This window comes from Halichoerus grypus, chromosome 9 (assembly GCF_964656455.1).
Source record: "Halichoerus grypus chromosome 9, mHalGry1.hap1.1, whole genome shotgun sequence".
NCBI classification, from domain to species: Eukaryota; Metazoa; Chordata; class Mammalia; order Carnivora; family Phocidae; genus Halichoerus; species Halichoerus grypus.
Window position 1 is genome coordinate 102664752 of NC_135720.1, and position 22411 is coordinate 102687162.

At 42.5% G+C, this 22411-nt stretch overlaps 1 protein-coding gene across 7 annotated transcripts in view; it reads left to right on the forward strand.

Annotated features, from left to right (window-relative positions):
- The window catches only part of PLA2G7 (phospholipase A2 group VII), a 40878-nt gene that overhangs the window by 16775 nt on the left and 1692 nt on the right, over positions 1-22411 (forward strand). For 2 of the 7 annotated variants that reach the window (XM_078055272.1, XM_036113184.2), the window contains exons 2-11: positions 4738-4880; positions 10116-10237; positions 10694-10841; positions 12336-12429; positions 14653-14721; positions 15266-15392; positions 15889-15951; positions 16299-16412; positions 17532-17623; positions 19082-19252. In XM_078055272.1, the coding sequence (XP_077911398.1) occupies positions 4772-4880; positions 10116-10237; positions 10694-10841; positions 12336-12429; positions 14653-14721; positions 15266-15392; positions 15889-15951; positions 16299-16412; positions 17532-17623; positions 19082-19252 (1109 nt within the window). In that variant the 5' untranslated portion in view covers positions 4738-4771. The remainder of the gene's footprint in view (positions 1-4737; positions 4881-10115; positions 10238-10693; positions 10842-12335; positions 12430-14652; positions 14722-15265; positions 15393-15888; positions 15952-16298; positions 16413-17531; positions 17624-19081; positions 19253-22411) is intronic. The other 5 variants (XM_036113251.2, XM_036113331.2, XM_078055271.1 and 2 more) reach the window with 5 other exon arrangements.

Sequence of the window (22411 nt, forward strand, 5' to 3'; positions counted from 1 at the left end):
CCAGACAAGAGCCTCTGCTGACTGAGGTGGGAAGCACCTTCTTCTCTGGTGCCCTTGAGGAACCAGGCCCAGAGAAGGCCTCCTTTCTTGACTGTAGGGAAACTTTGGTGATGATTGTCCACTGCGTCGGACCCAGCTGTCTTGCCACCAGTGGGGGACAGTCTTGGCACAGCTTTCCCCCCCCGCCCCCCCCCCCCAGAGCACACCGGCCTGAGGCAGCAGTGGAAGGCAGGGCCTTCCGAGGCATTTGGAAGGTGGAGGAAGGAGAAGGACCCTATTTGGGTCCTTCTCTCACTCAGTATGCTGGGGTCAGAGGAAGAAGACCTGCCCTCCAGTCCTGCCCTCAGATAGTGACCGTGTGACTTCAGCCTGGACCTGCAGCTTGGCTTTCACTGATCTTCCCCCAAAATGAAAAATGCAGGGTGCTAAAATTTGTTTCTGAGTTATGTCCGCTACACCTTTATTCCCACAACATTTTGTAAAGGCTCTGTTACAGCATTCATCATAATCATTTGAAAGTCTCTCAACCCACTGGAATTTTGGAGAGAAAAATCACATCGATTTTAAAAACTTTTTTTAAAAAAAATTTAGAAATCTTTTTATCCCAGGGATAGACTGACACATTGGCATTCCAAAAATTGAATAGGTGAATACATGAACAAGTGAATGAATGAATAAGGCAGCCAATCATTAAATTATTTAGAGGGTTACTACTTTGAGGACGAGAGCAGACAGCACATATGATAGGCTGGTGAGAACCTCTAAACAAATAGTACTCTCTGGGCACCTGGGCTCAGTCAGTAGAGCCTGGGACTCTTAATCTCGGGGTCGTGAGTTTGAGCCCCACATTGGGAGTAGAGTTTACTTAAATAAAAAAATAACAAATAAATAAATAAAAATAATAAACAAATAGTACTCTTTTCATTCCATTGTACCAGTTTCCAAATACTACATTCTGGGCGTGGCTGTGTCGGGATCCCTCAGGAACTAAAGCACAGATGCTCAGACATGCCTAAAGATTCTGAATCAGTAGGCCTGGGGTGGGACTCGGGAATCTGTCAGTATGCTCTCTCTTTTTTTTTCTTTTTGAGAATGTAAGCTTGAGCGGGGGGGTGAGGGGTGGGGGCGCAGAGGGAGAGAGAGAATCTTAAGCAAGCTCCACGCCCAGCTTGGAGCCCAACTGGGCCTTGATCTCAAGACCCTGAGAACACAACCTGAGCCAAAATCAAGAGTGGGACACTTAACCAACTGAGCCACCCAGGCGCCCCAGGCAGTATGGACAAATGTTCCCCAAGAGCCACTGTAGCTTGCAATGGGTCAGGGTGGGAACTCCAGTGTGCCATTTCACCTGCCCTTAAATCTGCCCTGCTTCGCAATGTCCACAATAGCCAAACTGTGGAAAGAGCCAAGATGTCCATCGACAGATGAATGGATAAAGAAGAGGTGGTATATGTATACAATGGAATATTATGCGGCCATCAAAAGGAATGAGATCTTGCCATTTGCAACGACGTGGATGGAACTGGAAGGTATTATGCTGAGCGAAATAAGTCAAACAGAGAAAGACATGTATCATATAACCTCACTGATATGAGGAATTCTTAATCTCAGGAAACAAACTGAGTGTTGCTGGAGTGGGGGGTGGGGTGGGAGGGATGGGGTGACTGGGTGATGGACACTGGGGAGGGTATGTGCTCTGGTAAGCGCTGTGAATTGTGCAAGACTGTTGAATCTCAGATCTGTACCTCTGAAACAAACAATGCAATATATGTTAAGGAAAAAAGAAGAAGAAGAAGAAGATAGCAGGAGGGGAAGAATGAAGGGGGGGAAATCGGAGGGGTAGACGAACTATGAGAGATGATGGACTCTGAAAAACAAACTGAGGGTTCTAGAGGGGAGGGGGATGGGAGGATGGGTTAGCCTGGTGATGGGTATTGAGGAGGGCACGTTCTGCATGGAGCACTGGGTGTTATGCACAAACAATGAATCATGGAACACTACATCTAAAACTAATGATGTAATGTATGGAGATTAACATAACAATTAAAAAAAAGGGGGAAAGTAAAAAAAAAAAAAATCTGCCCTGCTTCAAGCTGAGGACCACAGGCCATGGCAGTGGTACCGGTCTGACAGGAAGCATGGGGAGGGCAGAGCACTCCAGTCTTGCTTGGAGGACTTGGGGAAGCTCTTCTCTCACTCTTTCTGAGATTGTTACAGGGAAGATGTCACGAACCCCAAGGAGCTGTGACCAGACAAACTTCCTTTGGGTTAGTGTGATGTTTCTAAAAAATCTCTGTTGACCTCCCTGTGTGTTTCACTTTGCCTTCCTTTTTCCTCATCGTCGTCCCTGTGATTTTCCAAATGGCCAAATGACACTCCTTTTATTCAGTCATGGGCTGTGAGCACTACGGGTGGAATTTTCTCAAGCCCTCTGCTCATGTCCCTGTACATACTTTCTGTGGATGATGTTATATGATGAAAGACCCAGTTGTGACTGTCCATCAGCAGGAGAGTGCTGGAGGCTGGTGAGCAGATAGCCTGGCTCTGGTTCAGCTTCTTCTGTTGGTTATTTGGGAAACTCAGTAGCTGTTTCTCTGGATTCAGACACAGTACTCTGCGGTTTCCAAGGGTTCTGGCATGTTGCTCCAAATACAAATTAGGGCAAGAACAATGAGACAGACGCTCATCTCTTCAGAGAAAAATTTCTAACTCTTTATTAAGTCATCTTTTCAATCCAGGACGTTCCTGAACACATTAGCATCATTAAAAGAACCGTGTTCATTAACTTCAGAAGATTATCATTTTAGGGTGAAGAAAAATCGGTGCTACCCAAAGTTGGTGTGTTGTGCTTAAAAGCAGGGACTCAGATATTCTGGGTTCAAGCTCTGCCTCCAGCCCTTGCTAGCTGTGTGATGAGGACAAGTCAGTTAAATTCTCCTTGCCTCGATTTCCTCATCAATACAATGGGGATAATTAAACCTCCCTTACAGATTGTTTAGTGATGACTGAATAAGATAACCTGTTCCAGAAACTGAAAAATGCTGGGCACATATTAAGCCTTCAAATGTTGGCAACATTGCTATTTTATTTAGTGAACAAACTTTTTAAAAAAATATTTTATGGAGCGCCTGGGTGGCTCAGTTGTTAAGCGTCTGCCTTCGGCTCAGGTCATGATCCCACGGTCCTGGGATCAAGCCCCGCATCGGGCTCCCTGCTCAGCAGGAAGCCTGCTTCCCCTCTCACACTCCCCTTGCTTGTGTTCCCTCTCTCGCTGTCTCTCTCTCTGTCAAATAAATAAATAAAAATCTTTAAAAAAATTTTTTTTATTTATTTATTGAGAGAAAGTGAGAGAGCAAGAACAAGGGGAGGGGCAGAGGGAGAGGGAGAGAATCTCAAGCAGACTCCGTGCTGAGTGCAGAGCCAGATTCAGGGCTCAATCTCACGACCCTGAGATCATGACCTGACCCGAAACCAAGAGTTGAGCACTTAACTGACTGAGCCACCCAGGTGCCCCAGTGAACAAAATTTTTGAGCAACTCCTAAGTGCCATTTTAAAATAAAAAGACAAATTATAGTGCTAGGTACTCATATGAAAAGACTCTAAATATACTATCAAATTAAAAGTGTATCTTGAAGCACTGGAAACAAATTTTAAAACTATTTTATATACGTATATTTATATGTATGCATGTATATGTGTGTATGTATTCTATATGCGTGTTCAAGCATAGAAATACATCTGGAAAAAATCCGTTAGCAAGTTATTATCAGTGAAGAGACAAATCAGTTTTTTGAAGGGAGAACTTCTAAAGGGTAAAGGTGATACACCAATACAAGATAGTTTTTGCTAATAAGATGTTAGCATAGCGCCCAATTGTAATATCATCTCTTATTATCATGAGTCTAATATGCTGTTTGTGGGACTACAAATATTCATTCATGAAGTCTATAAACATTCACGCCACACGACTGCATTCCAGGCCCTCTGTTAGGCAGTGGGAACATACATAAGACCTGACCTCTGCCTTTGGGAAGGTTTCAGTATAGGAGGATTATAGAGATCCCCCAAAATAAAACGTCATCGGCACCAAAACAGTCACAGCGGCAGCAGTATGATCATTTCACAATTGTGATGGAAACATTCGCCAAAACTTACGGAGTGTTCACTAATGTGCTAGGATGCTTATGGATATTATTATGATTGTGATCTATGATTGTTACAGTTACTATAGTTTGATGGCCTATTCTTTTTTTAAGGATTTATTTATTTATTTTGGGGAGAGGGGGCAGGAGGGAGAGAGAATCTTAAGCAGACTCCGTGCTGAGCACAGAGCCCGATGTGGGGCTTGATCTCACGACCCTGAGATCCCAACCTGAGCTGAAACCAAGAGTTGGACACTTAACCAACTGCACCATCCAGGCGCCCCTTGATGCTATTCTTTATAACCAAACCAGACTGCTACAGAGTTAGAGAGTGAGTGACCAGAAACCTACTATGACTGCTAGAAGTGTTATTTCTGTGCTCTACAATCCAGCATTACCAAGGATTTTGCCACCCTGATGCCTTTCAAAAACCCAGTTCAGACAATGCATGTTGCTTTGTTTCCAGGTGCTTTCTTCCCTTAATAATATATAAAGTCGTGTTGCTAGTACCTTAATCTCACTGATTTGTCAGCCTATTTAAGTCCTCTTTATTGCATGTTTTTTTTTTTTTTCTTTTAATAACCTGCCTTGAAGAAGGTTAAGCTGAAACCACTGCTCAGCTTCCAAGATGTTGCCATCCAAACTGCATGCGCTTTTCTGCCTCTGCAGCTGCCTCGCCCCGGTCCATCCTATTGACTGGCAAGACCTAAATCCTGTTGCCCATATTAGATCATCAGGTAAGAGGTCTCTTTGTTCAAGGGCTTGAGCAAATGGCCCGTTGCCAGACTCCACGTGGCCCCAGAGCAGTTGCATGTGTGGACTTCTAACCAAGTTTATTACAAGGAGGCTCATGGAGACCTTGTGTTCTCCTGGGGTAGGGGACAGAGCCTCACTTGCTCCTCATTCCAACTGAAACTGAACAAAGTCCTGTCTTCTTCAACATCGTGACTGCAGGACAGAACCAAGGTGAGGCATTTCCAGACAAACTGGAAGCTCAGCTCGCAACCACCATGGAGAACTTCCTCAACCCGGCCCCGTATCTCTCTCGCCGCCGTAACCTGCTTGCACGCAGGTGCAGTGACGCACCCCCCGGCGCTCCCTCAGAGGCAACCGCAAAACCTGCTCCCATGGAGGGGGATGGACAGGCAGTTGTCGTGATCAACAGGTGTAGTCCTGGCTCGTTCTGGGAGGAGATGTGAGAAAATGGCAAGTTAGGGTCTTGGGGCCCAGAGGGAAACAGTATTTTCGCTGTCATCACAGGAAGAGGTAGGGACAAGCTGAAGAGCTCCGGGTGAGAATGGACGTGCATCTCTTGCTCTTTCTTACCTTGTGGTGGGAGGGAAGGAGAGGAGGCGGAGGTTTAGTCAAGCCCAGAAGAGGTGGCCAGAGTGAGGCAGCCATCTCTAGACGAGTACATCCGCCATCACTAGGAAAGATCTTTACTGCAAAGAGATTGCTTCTGGAGCTTTGCGAATGCCTGCAAGTCCCAGAGCATTGTGATGCATGCTCTTCTCTATCCAGCTTCCCCTCAGGTGAACCACGTAGGTGGCTTCTGAATGGTGTCACACTGTCTGTGGCCACACACCTGGTCACTCTGGATCTAGCTGTTCAGGTTTGATGGGTGACTCCTTATTGTAACATTTACAAAAGAGCTTTCATCACCCTGTGCCTGATAAATATTGCTCTACTTCATAGTTAGGGAAGTAAAAGCATCCGTAGGAAGGACTGTACGTTGTATCTACATGTGCGTAGGAGATGGCATAATATCTCACAGATGCCCTCATTCAACAACACTTATCAGGAAGCTGAGGCACCAGTGACTGAGACAGTGAGCTTGTGGACAAGCTTAAGGAGCTTCCAGCCTAGTTAAATTAATTTTCCCAGTACCTTTTCCAAGGATTGGAAACAAGTAGCATCTTACATGATGAGCAGATTATCAGCAAGGAGACATTTATATCATGCACTTCTTGTTGGTACAGGGTGGGAATTTCAAAACATGTCTTATATGCCCCTCATGTTTGAAAATCATTGGAAAACTGCCATTGGACTGGCAGAAACTGGGGGAAAGAGACACAACTTTATTCATCTTTGTATAAAATCTTTTTATTCATCTTTGCCCCAGCCTTGAGCCCAATGCCCCATTCTCAGTGCTCAAAAATGAATGCAAAAATATTTTGTAAATTATTAGAAATCATTTATTAAATAAAGTATTAAAGTAATAGATAATTGTTTATATTCATCTAGCCAAATGAATATAGAGTAAATATGGTTATGCAGGTAAAGTAGGGGCTAGAGATATCCTTTTTGTGAGTGGAGGACATAAAGCTGTGTAAGAAAATGTCATATTCCTGGTATATATACAATCCGTCTCAAAACCCAGGAATGAATATCAGGAATACTTGACAAATGAACACCACTGGAAATGTGTAACGAGATTCATAGCACTCAATGGGTTCTAATGCTCCTATTAAGCTAAAGTTAAAGAAAAATAGGACTTGACATGTGTAAGTTTTTTTTATGTGTAACAAATGAAGTAAAATATTTATTTTTTTTACCTTTTTTTATTATGTTCAATTAGCCAACATATAGAACATCATTAGTTTTTGATGTAGTGTTTAACGATTCATTAGTTGTGTGTAACACAACAGTGCTCATCACAACACACGCCCTCCTCAATACCCATCACCCAGTTACCCCATCTCCCAACCCCCCTCCCTTCTGTACCCTCAGTTTCTTTCCCAGAGTCCAAAGTCTCTCATGGTTTGTCTCCCTCTCTGATTTCTTCCCATTCAGTTTTCCCTCCCTTCCCCTGTGGTCTTCTGCTCTATTCCTTATGTTCCTCATATGAGTGAAACCATATGGTAAGCGTCTTTCTCTGACTGGCTTATTTCACTTAGCATAATCCCCTCCAGTTCCATCCATGTTGATGCAAATCGTGGGTATTCATCATTTCTGATGGCTGAGTAACATTCCATTGTATATATGGACCACATCTTCTTTATCCTTTCATCTGTTGAAGGACATCTTGGCTACTTCCACAGTTTGGCTACTATGGACATTGCTGCTTAGAACATTGGGGTGCATCTATACCTTTTTTTGAATAGTTGTTATTTATTTTTTTTCACATTTATTCATCATTTTATTTTTTTATATACAACTAATGAATCGTTGAACACTACGTCACCAACTTACGCTGTACTATATGCCGGCTAACTGGACATATATAAGTTCTGAACCACAAACTGCATCCTCTAAAGGGTGGCCATTCAACCTGACAAATCTCCTCCTGCCTCATCCTTCATGACGAGCCCTGATGAGCCCTGATCTAACAGATGGCTCGAGAACAGGAAATCCAGGACCATGACTGGATTAGCTGCAGGCCGATGAAACTTTCCGGCAACCGCCCTGGCACTGAACAGCCACAGGGCTCTGTAGACCTACACCCCAACCCGGGTCAGCTCCAGGTTTCCTGAGGGGTCAAGGGTCTCAGAATAGGCAGCCCTGTAGCCTCATCTTGACCTGAGGCTCCTGAATGCTGAGTGAGGAGGCTTCGAGGTAGCGCAGGTTTTAGAGAAGCAGGGTACTCCCAGGTGACTGAGAAAGGTTCCCGGAGCCTATGAGGCATTGAGATCTCGTGAGAAAACTTGTGTGACTCGGAACCCTCCCAGGGCTCTAGAACTGAACTCCTACTTCCAGAGGTAGTACCTCCAAGGCAGCTGTGTGCTCTCTGGGGCTCCTCCTCAAAATGTGTGAGCCAGAGTCCTCCCCCCTCCAGCGCGGTACTGTCACATCATGGCTGATGTGGGTGGCGGCGCAGCAGAACACGGCCGCCCCTCAAGGAGGGAAAGACAGGTGTGGCGTCTCCCTATGGATTGGGGTCTCCCTGTTTTCACCACAAATCATGGCTTGGTATACAGTCTTAAATGGGAAAGAAAGAGCCTTTCTAAATAGGACTGAAAATGTTCGCCTTCTGGGTGAAGTTGTTTTTCTTGTTTTTTGGGGTTTTTTTGTTTTTTGTTTTTTAATGTCTGAAGAAACACCTTGAATCTGCCTAAAGGGAAAATGGTATGGTCTAGTTTAGATCTGCTAACACTCCTCTAAGGGCTTAAATCTGGGTAGCCAGAGTTAACTAGGTAAGGGCCACATAATATCAGTTGTCTGCTGGTTATGTGTTGTGTTCCGTGCTAGGCACTTGACTTACATTATCACTTCATTCTTATAGCTGTCCTGCGGCCTGGTCAAGTGTTTTTGCCCCACTTCACAAATGAGGATAAGAACGGGGAGTGAATTGCCTAGGCCAGAGCATTATAGCATCAGAGGTCTAGCTGGAATCCAAAATAGGATCACCTGGCTCTAATACCCCAGGTCCATTCATCTCCTGCCTTCCTTGGAACTCCTTCCTTACCTTTGGACTATGAATTGTTGACCCATGTGTCAGACCAGGTGGTCTGGTACCTTAGCCTAGTGCTTTTTAAACTTTAATAGGCACGGCTTTTCTGAGTCAGTAGCATTGAGCTAAGGCTAAAGATCCTGCATTTCCAAGCTCCCAGGTGATGCCAGTGATGCTGATCCATGGACCAACTTTAAGAGCAAGCCTTATGTATTGAAGGGCTTGTCACTGGCAGGTCTTCACACATTAGTCACCAACACGAAAGATGGACTTCTTCTCATAACTCGAAACCTTTCTGGGTGATGCCCTGTGACATCAGTGTAAGTTCCATATCTAACATAGCTCCAAATGTCTCAGTGCCAGAGGCAGAATGTGATGGAAAGCTTGAAGGAGTCTAACAGAGAAATAGACTCTCACAGTCCAATAAAAGAAAATATGTAGGCAAGCTGAATCAAGAAATGCGGAAGTCTGGATATAGTGATATTTGGACTCACCATCTTACAAGTAAATACGGACTTGTATGGGGTTTAGAAAGGAGAACGGATAAAACTGCAGGTACTTTGGAGAGTTTTGGCACAAAACAGGGAGAAACAAGTTTCAAGAGTGGGTGGGTAAAAGGATATATGCCATAAAGCATTTGATGCAAATGAGAGCCCAGTGGCAATGAAAAGCTTAGCTCAGCTCACTTCACGAATATTTACGGAGCACCAACTCTGTGCCAACATTAAGATCTGAGGACCCAAAGACATGTACACAGCTCTTAAGAAATAGCCTAGTGAGGGAGACAGAGTATGCAAACACATCATTTTAATATATAGGATAAGAAGAATGATAAAAATATATACAGGAAATTGATTTAATACTGAGGTTGAAATGACTAAGTCTAGGGAGTGAGGGAAGGCTTCAGAGAAGACCTGACATCTGATCAAGATGTTAAAGGTTGAACAGGAGTTTGCCATTGGGATTTCAAACACAGGAAATAGAATTTATTAAGGTGCAGAGGCATCAGACAGCTCAGTGTGTAGCTTGTGCTAGAGCATGTGGAAGGTGGATAACTTAAAGGAAAAAGCAGAAGAAGAGGATAAGGCAGTGTACCTTCAGATCACAGAGGGTCTTTCTTACAGTGCCCAGGAACTTGAGATTTAACTTGTGAACCTACGAACATAGTAAAGGGCTCAAAACATGGAAGATATTGTCTTCCCTTGTCAGAGTGGTGGTCATACTCTTGGGATAGAGAGTACAAATGCAAGAAGGTGCCCTGTGGAGGAAAGAAATTAATGTACTTTTAGTGAGGTTGCTTCTCCAGTTTGTTCCAATAGCAATTTTGCATACTTAATTAGTGGAGACCCAAATACCTATGGGGAAGGGGAAGGGCTGTGTCCACCTCTGTCTTTATCCCCACACAATACTTTGCTTACATCAGGCCCTCAGTAATTGTTTGTGTATTTTACTAGTTGGGTAAAGAAATGAAGGAGGCCAGGAACTAAGGGGTGTAACTTGTTTCCCTTGGAATTTTCTTTTGCATAATAAAGTCTGGAGTGTAATGAATGACAGTGAGATAATATCTACCTTTTTTTTTCAGCATGGGCCAATAAGATACAAGCTCTGATGGCTGTTGCAAGCGTTGGCCAATCTAAAATTCCCAAAGGAAATGGATCTTATTCTGTCGGTTGTACGGACTTGATGTTTGATTATACTGAGAAGGTAATGCTTTGATTAATACCACTTATGCTTATATTCTAATACTGACTGTTACTATTTCCCACTAGAGGGTTTTAAAACTTGCCCTTGCCCTCACCTGAGAACGACTCATTTTGCCATTTGTCTTGTCCCATAAGAAGCCTTTCGCTAGTTAAGTCATTCCCCAACTTGTTGCTGTCATCTGACTAATTTATCAATAAACTCTCTTTATTTCCCCCATCCTTAATGGTAGAAACCAACATGCTCATACTTTCTTTTCACGCAGAAAGCATATTGTTCTATTTTGTTTCTCTGTCTACTGTATTTCAATCACCACAGCAGCTTAAAAAAGTTTTCTCTGGACCTCTCTGTGAACAACAAAGGTATTTGGGTCTCCACTAATTAAGTATGCAAAATAGCTATTGGAACATATTGGAGAAGCAACCTCACTAAAAGTACATTAATTTCTTTCCTCTACAGGGCACCTTCTTGCGTTTGTATTATCCATCCCAAGAGGATGACCACCACTCTGACACCCTTTGGATCCCAAACAAAGAGTATTTTTTTGGTCTTAGTAAATATCTTGGAACACACTGGCTTATGGGCAAAATATTGAGCTTATTTTTTGGTAAGATTTCCATTGATCCTGCTTTGTAGGCTCTAGAATATAAGAAAACCTTGAAAACAGCCAAAGTTTCCGGCAAAGATCAAAGTAGATTTTCTCCAGTCTAAACTTAGTATTTCTTAAAAGCCCAGATAACCATCAGAGAATCAAGGGTTCTCATTTGGTTTGTTCTGCATATATTGGGGTAGATGGAGGGAGTGAAAGTGTCAGACTTTCCGATTGGCTGTAATATCTGTCTCTGGCTGGTCTTTCATTTTCCTGCTTACGTACTGTGGGGGAGCAATAATCTGGTGCGTAAGTAGCGGGCTGGCTGAGATGGCCAGTGCCCTGGATGCTCGGTAGGAAGGTGAAAGCTAATTTCTCACCTATGGTAAATGAGGAGACTCTACTCTCATTCCCATTGCCCACCCCCAAGGAACCAGCTTCTCTCACCAAGACAATCTGCTGTGCATTCATCACTTCGTTTGTCTACATATCACTAATATAGATGTTTCCTTCCTTATCTGTTTGACCAGACACTACAGTTGGGCCAGTGTTAACTATGTCTTCAAATTTGCCTCTCAAAACTACCTACAACTTTTCTTTTGGCATTTATTTTAAACATCTCCTTGGGGTTTTCTTAAAAACCACTTTATCACAGAAATATGGAAATACAACTACACCTCTTTATGGTGCTGAATAAGTTATAAATCACTTTACATATCACTTTATAAATTACTTTGTATATCACAGAGCGGTCATCACATCCAATCTTCATGACTCCATCTCCGTTTTATAAATGAGAAAATGGAACACAAATAACTGAGCATAGTAATGACAACAGCAATTGAGAAGTGAAGGAAGGGAAGACAATATCTTCCATGTTTTGAGGCCCTTACTAATGTCACGAGATGGGTGCTTTGCATATATTCCCTACTTAGGTAACATTCTCACAAAAGCCCTGTAAGACATCATTTGCTCTATTTTACAAAAGAGGATGGTGAAACTCAGAGAGTTCTTTTAACTTGCTCAAGATCAATGGTAAGTGGGAGAGCTGCATCCAAAACCACAGCTGAGTGTGAAGTCAATGGTCTGTTTCTCTTGATCATAACCAAATTAGAATGAAAGGAGTCCCTAATTTGAAGATTCTGGTTCTCAGTGTAATGCTCCTGAGGTTCAATTTGGTTTCAGAATATTCCCTTTGAAGTTTTGCCAACACCTGGGATTGGTACTACCCTGAATTGAATACACCTATAAGTAGGAAAGTGTCTCATCTTAAGCACAGAGCTGGCAGTGGGAACTGATGATAAATGATTTTTTTAGTCTTGAGAAAAACTACATGCTTCAGGTCCTTGGTTGGTAGGTATCTAGTAGCAGACTTTTTAATGAATTTACTAGTAGTACATAAAAACAAATATAAATTCCATGGGTCAGGATTTATACTAAGAAGATGTAAGTTAAATTAACCAGCAACATTCAAGTCAGAGAAAACACTAATTATCATCTCTCATTGTCTAGGTTCAATGACAACTCCCGCAGACTGGAATTCCCCTCTGAGGACTGGTGAAAAATATCCACTAATTGTTTTTTCTCATGGTCTTGGAGCATTCCGGTAATGTTTGAAAGGCTGAACAATTTTAATTCCTAAGGACCAATGACCAAATGCATCCCCCCCACCAAAAGGAGAGCAGATTTTAGAGTATCATGCCGGCTCCCGTCTTGGAGGAATTGGGGTTCCTTAAATATTGGCTGTGGTCTGTTGGTCAGTCCAGCCCTATCTTGTCAAGTAGTTTGTTCCTTCCTTCTAGCTCATGGGGACTAGCCTCATGACAAGAAGAGAAGGGTTTACATTTTTGGCTGTCACCCTGCTATATTATATCTACACTCTCAAAACCACCCACTGGGTTAGGTCTTCTGAGAAACTGACACCAAGATTGGATTACCTGTAAAAGACATTTATTGAGAGAAATGTCTGTGAAGGATAGAGGGAATTGAGCAGGAAAGGATAGGGAGAACCTTCAGATCATGATGCAGCTTGGACACATGGGAAAGAGATGGGGAATGGAGAGATTGATATAAAGAGTCTCAGATTATAGCACACTTCAAGGAGAGATGGGACCAGGCCAACTGAGGGAGTGCTTGACCAGAAGTTGCTCATCAAAGGAGTCCTGCATCTCACCAGAATGGGCCTACATTAGTACCTACGCTTTGCCCAGTCACTGGGTGCAGCCCACAGGAAGCTTAGCTGGTGGTGGTGGATCTAGAGGGACAGGGGCTGGGTGGGGTCTTTAATGAACTATGCTCTCTGTGGCATGATCTCTGAGTGGCACATTTTCATGACCTCCATTCCCTCTCCTCTTCCATCTTCTCAGCTGCCTACCCTTCTTTCTGCCTCAGAGGATTATAAGACTTTCAGAAATAGGTGGCTTTTAGCTGGCAAGAAGTTGGGTAGTATCTGCAATAGAAATTATCTTCAGGGGGCGCCTGGGTGGCTCAGTGGGTTAAATGTCTGACTCCTGATTTTGGCTCAGGTCATGATCTCAGGGTCATGAGATTGAGTCCGGCAGCAGGCTCCACACTCAGCGGGGAGTCTGCTTGAGATTCTCTCCCTCTCGCTTTCCCTCTGCCCCTCCCTCTGCTCATGCTCTCTCTCTTTCTCTTTCTCTCTCTCTCTCAATAAATAAATAGATGAATCAAAAGAAATTATCTTTGGTACTTTAATTGTAGTCTAGCTAGTTATTTGATTTCTACTTGATCCGGCCTGCTGCCTGTTTCTATGAATAAAGCTTTATTGAAACACAGCCACATTCATTCCACCTTTCGCATTGTCTGTGGCTACTTTGGTGCTACGACAGCAGAATTGAGTGGCTGTGACAGATACTGTATTGCCCACTAAGCTGGAAATATTTACGTCCTGGCCTTTGACAGAGAAGGTTTGCTGATCCCTTCCTGAGTAGGCTGTGTATCTTCAGCAGTAGAAGACAGAGTTCCTACTACCTCCCTTTTGTTCTCTATTGCCATTTCCTATTGAATGCATGATATGAGAAGATTGTGCAGAATGAAGAATGGAAAGGGGGCATGAATGCAGTTGCTTAGCACATGATTCTGTGTCCAATCATTTAAATAAGAGTTGACCTATGTTCAGTCTTTACCCTGTTTTAGACACATAGTTACAAGCACTGAACATGTATTAACTTACTTCATCCTTACAGTAATCCCACCAGGTCCCCCACCATTACAGAGGAAAGATCAGTGACTTATCCAAGGCAGATCAGTGGTGGATCCAAATGCAGGGATTAGACTGCAGGTCCCGTTCTCCTAAGCACGACACTGCACTGCCTTCCTACATATGCTATCTTACGAAAACTTTACAACTGTTCTAAAGCAAAGGCGTTGTTAGTCCCATTTTACGGATGCTGACAAAGATTCAGTAATTACCTAAAGTCATATAGCTGATAAGTAGTGGGGCCAAGATTAAAGCCCAGAACTCTCAAAAGTGATATTTAGAATCACCGCATCAGGGTTTCTCAATGTTGGGACTACGGACGTTTTGCAGGAAATAATTTCTTATGGTGGAGGGTGGTCCTGTGCGCTGTAGGATGTTTAGCAACATCCCTCTACCCACTAGATGCCAGTAACCCCCTCTGCCCAGTCATGATGATGAAGATACCTCCAGACGTTGTCAAATATCCCCTGAGGGGCAGAGCTGCCCTCTTCGAGAACCACAGCTATCTGGTTTACTCCCGGGCACTACTACGGGGGTATAATGGCTTCCATGTTCCCAGGTTTATTAGCGGACCCCGGACCTCAATGCTTTCCTCTTTTTGTTTTGAAGGACAATTTATTCTGCTATTTGCATTGATCTGGCATCGTATGGGTTCATAGTTGCTGCTGTAGAACACAGGTAGGTCACCTGGGCTCTAACTTTCAAAAAGATTTATAAAAAAAATCAATGAAATTGTCAACTGTGGTTACATGATGAGGAAAAAAAAAAAAGGAGACTGAGTTAAACTGTCAAGAGTTAAAAAGCAGCTAGCATTTCTGGTGTTTATTGTGTGCCCTGTTCATTCACCATCATTTAATCTTTGTAAGAACACTTTTAAATCGTTACTATTATCACTGTTTTAAGGAGGAGGGAAATGAAGCTGGAAAAGGGTAAGTAATTTGCCTCACCACACGGTGAGTAAGTGGCAGCCCTGGGATTTGATTTCTGGTGTGAGTCTCCAAAGGACCTCCTAGAATTGTGAAGTTAGAATGGGTGGACTTGACCCGTAGCAAAGACGTTTTCTTAGACCTCCCTTGGGGGCCTCTTTGACTTTAAAACAAAGGTAGAGTGGAAGAAGACAGGGAAGTCAGAAAGATCAGAGTGAAGTTGGGGGTGGGGAGCATGGGAGGGGATGAAGAAGAGCAAGAGCGAGTGTAAGTCATCGAATCTGTTTGCATTGTAGAGATGGATCCGCCTCTGCGACTTACTATTTCAAAGACCAGTCTGCTGCAGAAATAGGGAACAAGTCTTGGCTCTATCTTCAAAGCCTCAAATCAGAGGAGGAGGAGATGCCCTTACGAAATGAGCAGGTAGATGGCAGCAGGAGGGGAGGAGGTGTGGTGACTAAAAAGCATATGCAAAAGGATGATGCTTGCTCATGTCATTTACATACTGCAAGGTGTGCTCCTCACTCTCTTATTTCCTGTTCCCCAAAGACCTGTCAGAAGATTCTGAGTGATAAAATTCCCTTAATGAAAAGCCTGGATCATAGTAAAAACAAACATAAAAATCCTGAGAGAAGACAGTACATATTCAGAAATCTTTTGCCATAGAACTTCTAATTTTAGAAACTCGGAAGTGCTAGAAAAGAAACTCACAAAGATCCTCCCTTCCAAGGCGATATTAAAGACAGAGATGCAGTATGGACTAGTAGTAAGAGGCCAGGCCTTAGAATCCAACGTTCTATGTTTGAATGCCGGTGCCATCACTTCATAGTGGGCTGATCTTGGAAAGTTACTTACGCTGTTTTGCCTCTGTGTTTTATTGTTTACAACCTAATGAATAATAACAGTATCTTTTTCGCAGGGGTGTCTGGAAGATGAGGTGAGAGAAAGCACTCTGGCTTTCACCTGTGGGCCAGACTTTACAGTGGGTGCTTTACCTATATGTCCTTGCATTTAATCCCACCCACATTTCACTGAGGCATTATCACACAATAAATGTATCACACAGTAAATTACCACACAATAGATGGTGTGAGCCCTGAGCTCACACAGCAGGTAAGCAACAGAGCTAGGATTTGCACTAAGCTATAACTACCTGCAAAGCTAGAGCCCATGGCATGATGCTGGGTTGTCTTCCAGTCACTAATCACTTGGATATTTCCAGTTTAGAAGCAATCAGCCGTGTTTCCCACATGCAACTCCTACACAAACTCTAAAATAAGTGTCACAGCTTTTTACTTTGTCATTTCCTTTTTCTAATAATCATATTAGGTACAGAAAAGAGCAAAGGAGTGTTCCCAAGCTCTCGATTTGATTCTGGACATTGATCGTGGAAGGCCAGTGAAGAATGTATTAGATTTAGAGTTTGATTTGGAGCAACTGAAGGTGAGCTTAAGAAAAAGCCATTTCCCTTGTCCTGTCATTCTGCATTGTTCCTTTTCATCTGCTTTTCTACTGTAATGCAAGGTATGACATGACAGAGGGCTGCAAATTAAAAAAAAAGGATATGCGAAATATTACAGCAATGAGGAATGTATTACGTTGCATTAGCTATGAAATGGCCAACAGCCAGCTTTGAGCTACAAAAATAGCAATTTCTCTGGTTCAACTCATTACCTCCCGGGGAAGTCGTGTAAGTTCTTGGATGGCGCTTGCATGTTTTTGAGCTTGATCCTGAAATGGTGGTCAAAAGTTTTCAGCAGACTATTGAGAGGGGGTGGAAGACCATCAAAGTGGACAGCATGAACAAAGACCCAAAATTGTGTGTGGAGGATGGAGTACAAGGGATAGAGAGAATGAGAAGTACTTCAGTTCAGGCAGAAGATGATGGTCTGTTCTCCTGACACAGAGAAGAGTTTTTGTCCCTTAGCCAGCCCCTCCCTCTCCTGCCTCCCTGCTTTTGTACATGTTATTCCCTTGGCTTGACACATTCTTCTCCCTGAGTCTTGCTTGCTCTTCAAATCAGGCATCACCTCCTCCAGGAAGCTTTCTTGTACTCCACTGCCAACCCTGGGCTGGTGAGTTATCTATCACGTGTGCTCCTTGGCACCGCCCTGATGTATTTGCATCACGTATCTGTATCTTTCTCCACTGGTGGACTGGGAGCCCACTGAAAATGGTCTCCGGTGCCTGGCACAGAGCAGGTGCTCAACAGACACGCGTGGAATGAACACATGAATTAAACGTGGAGTGGGGAGAGGCAGAAGTCGGCAATGATGTTGGTGTTCCAAGTGTGGGTGCCTAGGAAGATCATCAAGTTCACTTCTGAACTTCTATGAATGCTCAACATGTGTATTTGTGTGTATATATATGTATATGCATATGTACGTGTATGTATATGTGTGTGTGAGTGCATGTGATGGTGTGTGTATGTATTTCTTTTACAAGAAATCAGAGTACTTAACCATGTCCATCAAATGAATAAGAATTTTATAATTTGAAAAACCATTCTATTCTAAACAGCTGTGAGATAATGATGAATATATATCGTGCTTTTTCATATAGGACTCTATCGACAGGAATAAGATAGCAGTAATTGGACACTCTTTTGGCGGAGCCACAGTGATTCAGACTCTTAGTGAAGACCAGAGATTCAGGTAAGAGAAGGAGGCAAAGAAAGAAAACAGTAAGTTACTGGAAGAGGGAAAGCGATAACCCATGTGAGATAGAATATTTATCAAATTCTTAATGAGGAAAGGATCCTTCAGGGTTTATAAGTCTGTTCTTTTGCCTCCATAAAGTACCTTATATGAATTTTCCCAGACAAAAACCATCTACTTTGCTTGCTATTAAAAGCTTTCCCCATTCCTATATATTTTCCCTCATCATTCTTATTTATCTGCTTAAGGGCTTAATATTTTCACTTGGAAATTTATCCTTATATATACATTTTATCTATGACATAATGGTTGTGATATCAGTAGTGTATCTTATAGTACTTTTAGATTTCCCCAATATGCAAGGCATTTTTAAATTTTTTTTTTTCCATCTTTAAGATCGGTAGAGGTCTTGGGGCACCTGGGTAGTTCAGTCAGTTAAGCGTCTGACTTTTGGTTTCAGCACAGGTCATGATCTCAGATTCATAAGAACAAGTCCCAAGTTGGGCTCTGCACTAAGTGCAGAGTCTGCTTGAGATTCTTTCCCTTTTCCTCTCCCTCCCCCTCTGCTCCTCCCTCCACTGGCTCTCTCTCTCTCAAATAAATAAATAAATAAATAAATAAATAAATAAATAAATAAATAAAATCTTCTTTAAAAAGATGGATAGAGGTCTTAAATTACAGTTGGTGAGAGTCAGGACCAGACACCAGTCTTACAACTTGAAAAATATTTTCTTTCTTGAACCACGGCATCACAGACTTGATGAGATCGTGAAGAGCCAACCATCTAGAAAATGGGTAGGACCCTTTATGAAACTTCATCTCACAAATTTTTAAAATCAGTTTCCATAAGGGAATTCTCTTCTTTTGCCCATTTAGCACATAAAGTGGAGTGTCCAAAAGGTCCAAAAACATAGGATAAACTTACTTGTAAAAAGCAAGTTACATTTTCAAATGATATACCCAGTATGTTTTTCTTCAACCTCCAGACACTTTTCCAGGTGAGGTACCTCTAAATATAAAGCAACTGGTCCAACAGTTAACTGTGAAAAAGGCATAATAAATCGACTGCAGAGTGTCCAGAAGGTCTGGAAACATAGGGGCAATAGGGCATATATTGTATGTCTTCAGACACGCCACAGTTTTGGAGAAATTGTTATTTAAGAATTTATTTTGAAAGCAATGTAGCAAAAATGAATAAAACATTTTAAAGATACTATATCTTTCTAAAGGTCACAATTCCTAAATGTCTCCTAAAGAAAATGATTATATAATTCCAAGTCCGCTACCTTATAAAGCTAATCATATTCCCTTCCCACACTGAGGTATAATACTAGTGAGATAACCCATAATAAACCAGGATGGTGTATGCCCATTAAACCTAACATCATTAGAAATTCCACATGTCAGTCAGCGTGTAACCAGCCTTCTTTTGTCATTGTCCCCAAACTCCTGCAGGTGCGGGATTGCCCTGGATGCTTGGATGCTTCCGCTGGATGATGAGATATATTCCAGAATTCCTCAGCCCCTCTTTTTTATCAACTCAGAACGGTTCCAGTATCCTTCTAATATCGAAAAAATGGAAAAATGCTACTCACCTGGCAAAGAAAGAAAAATGATTACAATCAGGTAAGTATTAGTAAGTGATTTATTTCATCATCTGAAACAGAAACTTGAAACTTGGATAAACACCAAAAGATACCATTTGGTAGGCATGATAGAGTTGTTAAATTCATTGTTTAGACTTTCAGTGAGGGAGAATATTAGATAATTTCAGGGTCTAAGTGCATTTATGCTTGCTCTTTTTTAAAATGCAGATGTTTTGAGTAGTTTTTTTTGTTGTTGTTATGTTAGTACATCACTAGTTTTTGTTGTAGTGTTCCATGATTCATTGTTTGCGTATAACACCCAGTGCTCCATACGATACATGCCCTCCTTAATACCCACCACCGGGCTACCCCATCCCCCACCCCCCTCCCCTCTGAAACCCGCAGTTTGTTTCTCAGAGTCCATAGTCTCTCATGGTTCGTCTCCCTCTCTGATTTCCCCCCCTTCATTTGTCCCTTCCTTCTCCTAATGTCCTTCATGCCATTCCTTATGTTCCACATATGAGTGAAACCATATGATAATTGTCTTTCTCTGCTTGACTTATTTCACTTAGCATAATCCCCTCCAGTTCCATCCATGTCGATGCAAATGGTAGGTATTCATCCTTTCTGATGGCTGAGTAATATTCCATTGTATATATGGACGACATCTTCTTTATCCATTCGTCTGTTGAAGGGCATCTCGGCTCCTTCCATAGTTTGGCTATTGTGGACATTGCTGCTATGAACATTGGGGTACATGTACCCCTTCTTTTCATTACATCTGTGTCTTTGGGGTAAATACCCAGTAGTGCAATTGCTGGGTCATAGGGTAGCTCTATTTTTAACTTTTTGAGGAACCTCGATACTGTTTTCCAAAGTGGCTATACCAGCTTGCACTCCCATCAACAGTGTAAGAGGGTTCCCCTTTTTCCATATCCTCGCCAACATTTGTTGTTTCCTGTATTGTCAATTTTTGCCATTCTAACTGGTGTAAGGTGGTATCTCAATGTGTTTTTGTTGTGTTTTTTTTTTAATATTTTATTTATTTTTTTAACAGCAATAGAGACAGTGAGAGAGGGAACACAAGCAGGGAGAGTGGGAGAGGGAGAAGCAGGCTTCCCGCCGAGCAGGGAGCCTGATGTGGGACTCGATCCCAGAACCCTGGGATCATGACCTGAGCCAAAGGCAGACGCTTAACGACTGAGCCACCCAGGCGCCCCCAATGTGGTTTTGATTTGAATTTCCCTGATGGCTAATGATGTTGAACATTTTTTCAGGTGTCTGTTAGCCATTCATATGTCTTCTTTGGAGAAGTGTCTGATCATGTCTTCTGCTCATTTTTTGACTTGATTATTTGTTTTTTGGGTGTTGAGTTTGAGAAGTTCTTTATAGATCTTGGATACCAGCCCTTTATCTGTAGTGTCATTTGCAAATATCTTCTCCATTCCATGGGTTGCCCCTTTGTTTTTTTGACTGTTTCCTTTGCTGTGCAGAAGGTTTTCATCTTGATGAAGTCCCAAAAGTTCACTTTTGCTTTTGTTTCCCTTGCCTTTGGAGATGTGTCTTGAAAGAAGTTGCTGTGGCTGATGTCAAAGAGGTTACTGCCTGTTCTCCTCTAGGATTTTGATGGATTCCTGTCTCACATTGAAGTTTTTCATCCATTTAGAGTTTATCTTTGTGTATGGTGTAAGAGAATGGTCGAATTCCATTCTTCTGTATATAGCTGTCCAATTTTCCCAGCACCATTTCTTGAAGGGACTGTCTTTTTTCCATTGGATATTTTTTCCTGCTTTGTAGAAGATTAGTTGACCATAGAGTTAAGGGTCCATACCTGGGCTCTCTATTCTGTTCCATTGATCTACGTGTCTGTTTTTGTGCCAGTACCATGCTGTCTTGAGTAGAGTTAATGTAAGTTCTTCATATACTGATAATTAAAATTTGCATTAGGATACATGCTATTTTTATTTAAACACAGGAGCAGGCTTATGCATTTGGGGGCTGGGGTAGGGAGAAGTATTCCATCATCAGCCTAGACTAGGAACTCTTTGGGAAAAAGGGCAGAGCACTGAGATCTGCAATGTGTACCTGTTTAGAAAGAATATGAATTTATAAATTCCCCCAAAGCTATAATCGGATGCCCTTGAACATCAGTGATATGCTGATATCATGGGTGTGAAAAAGAAACCCCAATAGAGTTTTGAACTCACAGTGTGATGTTCCAAGGTAGAGCTCATCCCTCTTCTGAAACCTGGTTATTTCGAAAAAGAAAAAAAGAGGGGGTGGGAAGGAAACATAAACCATATAGGCAGTAAACCCTACGGGGTCAGAGAATGGTGTGTTCTCCACCTGAGGTGTTCAGGAGAGGCTGCTTGGAAGACATGGGAGTAGAATTTGTCTTGAAGGATCAAGAGACTTTAGAAAAATAGTGAGGAGGGTCTAGGTAGTTTAGTTAAGGACCTCAATTTAGCTTCAAGTTAGTTAAGGACTTCAATATTTGGATGCGCAAGTCTATTTAATTTTAAAACAGAAATAATGCAGAATGCCTAGCCTGCCTCAACCCCACTTCTTTACTAGACTCTTACTCTACGTCTTTTCCTTCCTTTCACTGCTAGGAACCTGGAAAGAATAGTCCATCCTCACTTCCATTTACACTTTTTTTTAATTAATTTATTTTTAATTTAATTTTATTATGTTAGTCACCATACAATGCATCATTAGATTTTGTGTCCATTTACACTTTGATTCTTGTGGGCTAGCTTCCAAAACCCCCACCAGTGTACTGAAACTGGCCCTACCAAGGACATAAAAGGCCCAGCAGCCTATTGCAGCCTGGACCTTGCTCTCTGCATCCATTTGACCTTGACTTTGTGGACTTCCCCTATTTCTCCTTCCCGGGATACTACAACCCTGCTCTTTGCTGCTCCTCTCATCCTTTAGACTGCTCCCTCCCTTTCTCCCCCACCATCTCCTCCTGAGGCCATTCCTGCCCTGTCGGTAGCATCCGGGCTTCTGCTCCTGACCCTGTTTCTCCCTGCTTTGTGCTTCTGACACTCAGGTTGTGATTGGAAGCAGGGAAGAAGGAACAGGAGGCAGGTGGCTCCGGTTCGGGTATAGATAACAGAGGGTGGTGGTTGGCTTGTAAGCAGCAGCAAAATGAAGAGGAAGAGGTGCACCAGGTGGGGCTGGAAAGATGTGTTCT